General features: G+C 46.5%; 1 protein-coding gene across 2 annotated transcripts in view; it reads left to right on the top strand.

Annotated features, from left to right (window-relative positions):
- The first annotated feature begins 149 nt into the window (after positions 1–149).
- LOC119592650 (monocarboxylate transporter 12-B-like) overlaps positions 150–722 on the top strand; it is an 8,681-nt gene continuing 8,108 nt past the window's right edge. For both annotated transcript variants that reach the window (XM_037941566.1, XM_037941565.1), the window contains exon 1: positions 150–607. In XM_037941566.1, the coding sequence (XP_037797494.1) occupies positions 326–607 (282 nt within the window). In that variant the 5' untranslated portion in view covers positions 150–325. The remainder of the gene's footprint in view (positions 608–722) is intronic.

Genomic DNA, 722 nt, shown 5'->3' with positions numbered 1-722 from the left:
CCGAATTCGAGTATAGTCCCGCATCTGCTGTTGACATTTGATTTGTTCTGCCTGAGGACAAATTGTGTACAAGCATGTGACCGCATTTCTTAGGTGTGAGTGTCCATGAATCAGCCGTATTCACCTCGAATCAGGTGAAGAAGAGTCAGTTTGTGCTTTATCCTTGCCAAGACAGTTTAGTCCAAACATTATCAATCGTTATCACTATTAAATGTAACAGTGACAAGCAGTGCGCAAGAAAATCTATCCAGCGAAAGATCTTTGCTATCTAGTTATTTTGATACAAATCACAACCTGAAATAAACACACGAAAGTCCCCGTAACCATGAGCATCAAGGCGGAACTGGAGAACTATGGAGTGGTGAACCTTGCGTACGTCCCCTATCCGACGGACGCCGTGGACAACCTCGAATGGACTGAGGAAGTCTTTTTCAATCTCCCGGGTCGTCCTGAACGCACATGCAACGCCCAGTCCTCTCAGCAAGAACCAGTTAAGGAAGAAACATCAAGACCACTGAGAAAGGAGGATCGAGAGGAACAGCGTGAGGGAGATGTGCCTGATGGTGGTTGGTCCTGGGTGGTGGCCGTGGGTGCTGCCCTCATAATGGTGAGTGGATTTAACAATGGCTCTGTAACGTTCACGGCCTTTTGATTAAAGGACTTTAGCGAAATTAACATTAACGCTGTGAGCATTTTTCTCTGCACAGGGGGAAACGACAGTC

The sequence above is a fragment of the Penaeus monodon genome, chromosome 30, assembly GCF_015228065.2.
Source record: "Penaeus monodon isolate SGIC_2016 chromosome 30, NSTDA_Pmon_1, whole genome shotgun sequence".
In the NCBI taxonomy this organism is placed as follows: Eukaryota; Metazoa; Arthropoda; class Malacostraca; order Decapoda; family Penaeidae; genus Penaeus; species Penaeus monodon.
Note: the sequence above shows the minus strand (reverse complement) of the source record. Positions and strands in the feature narration are given on the sequence as shown.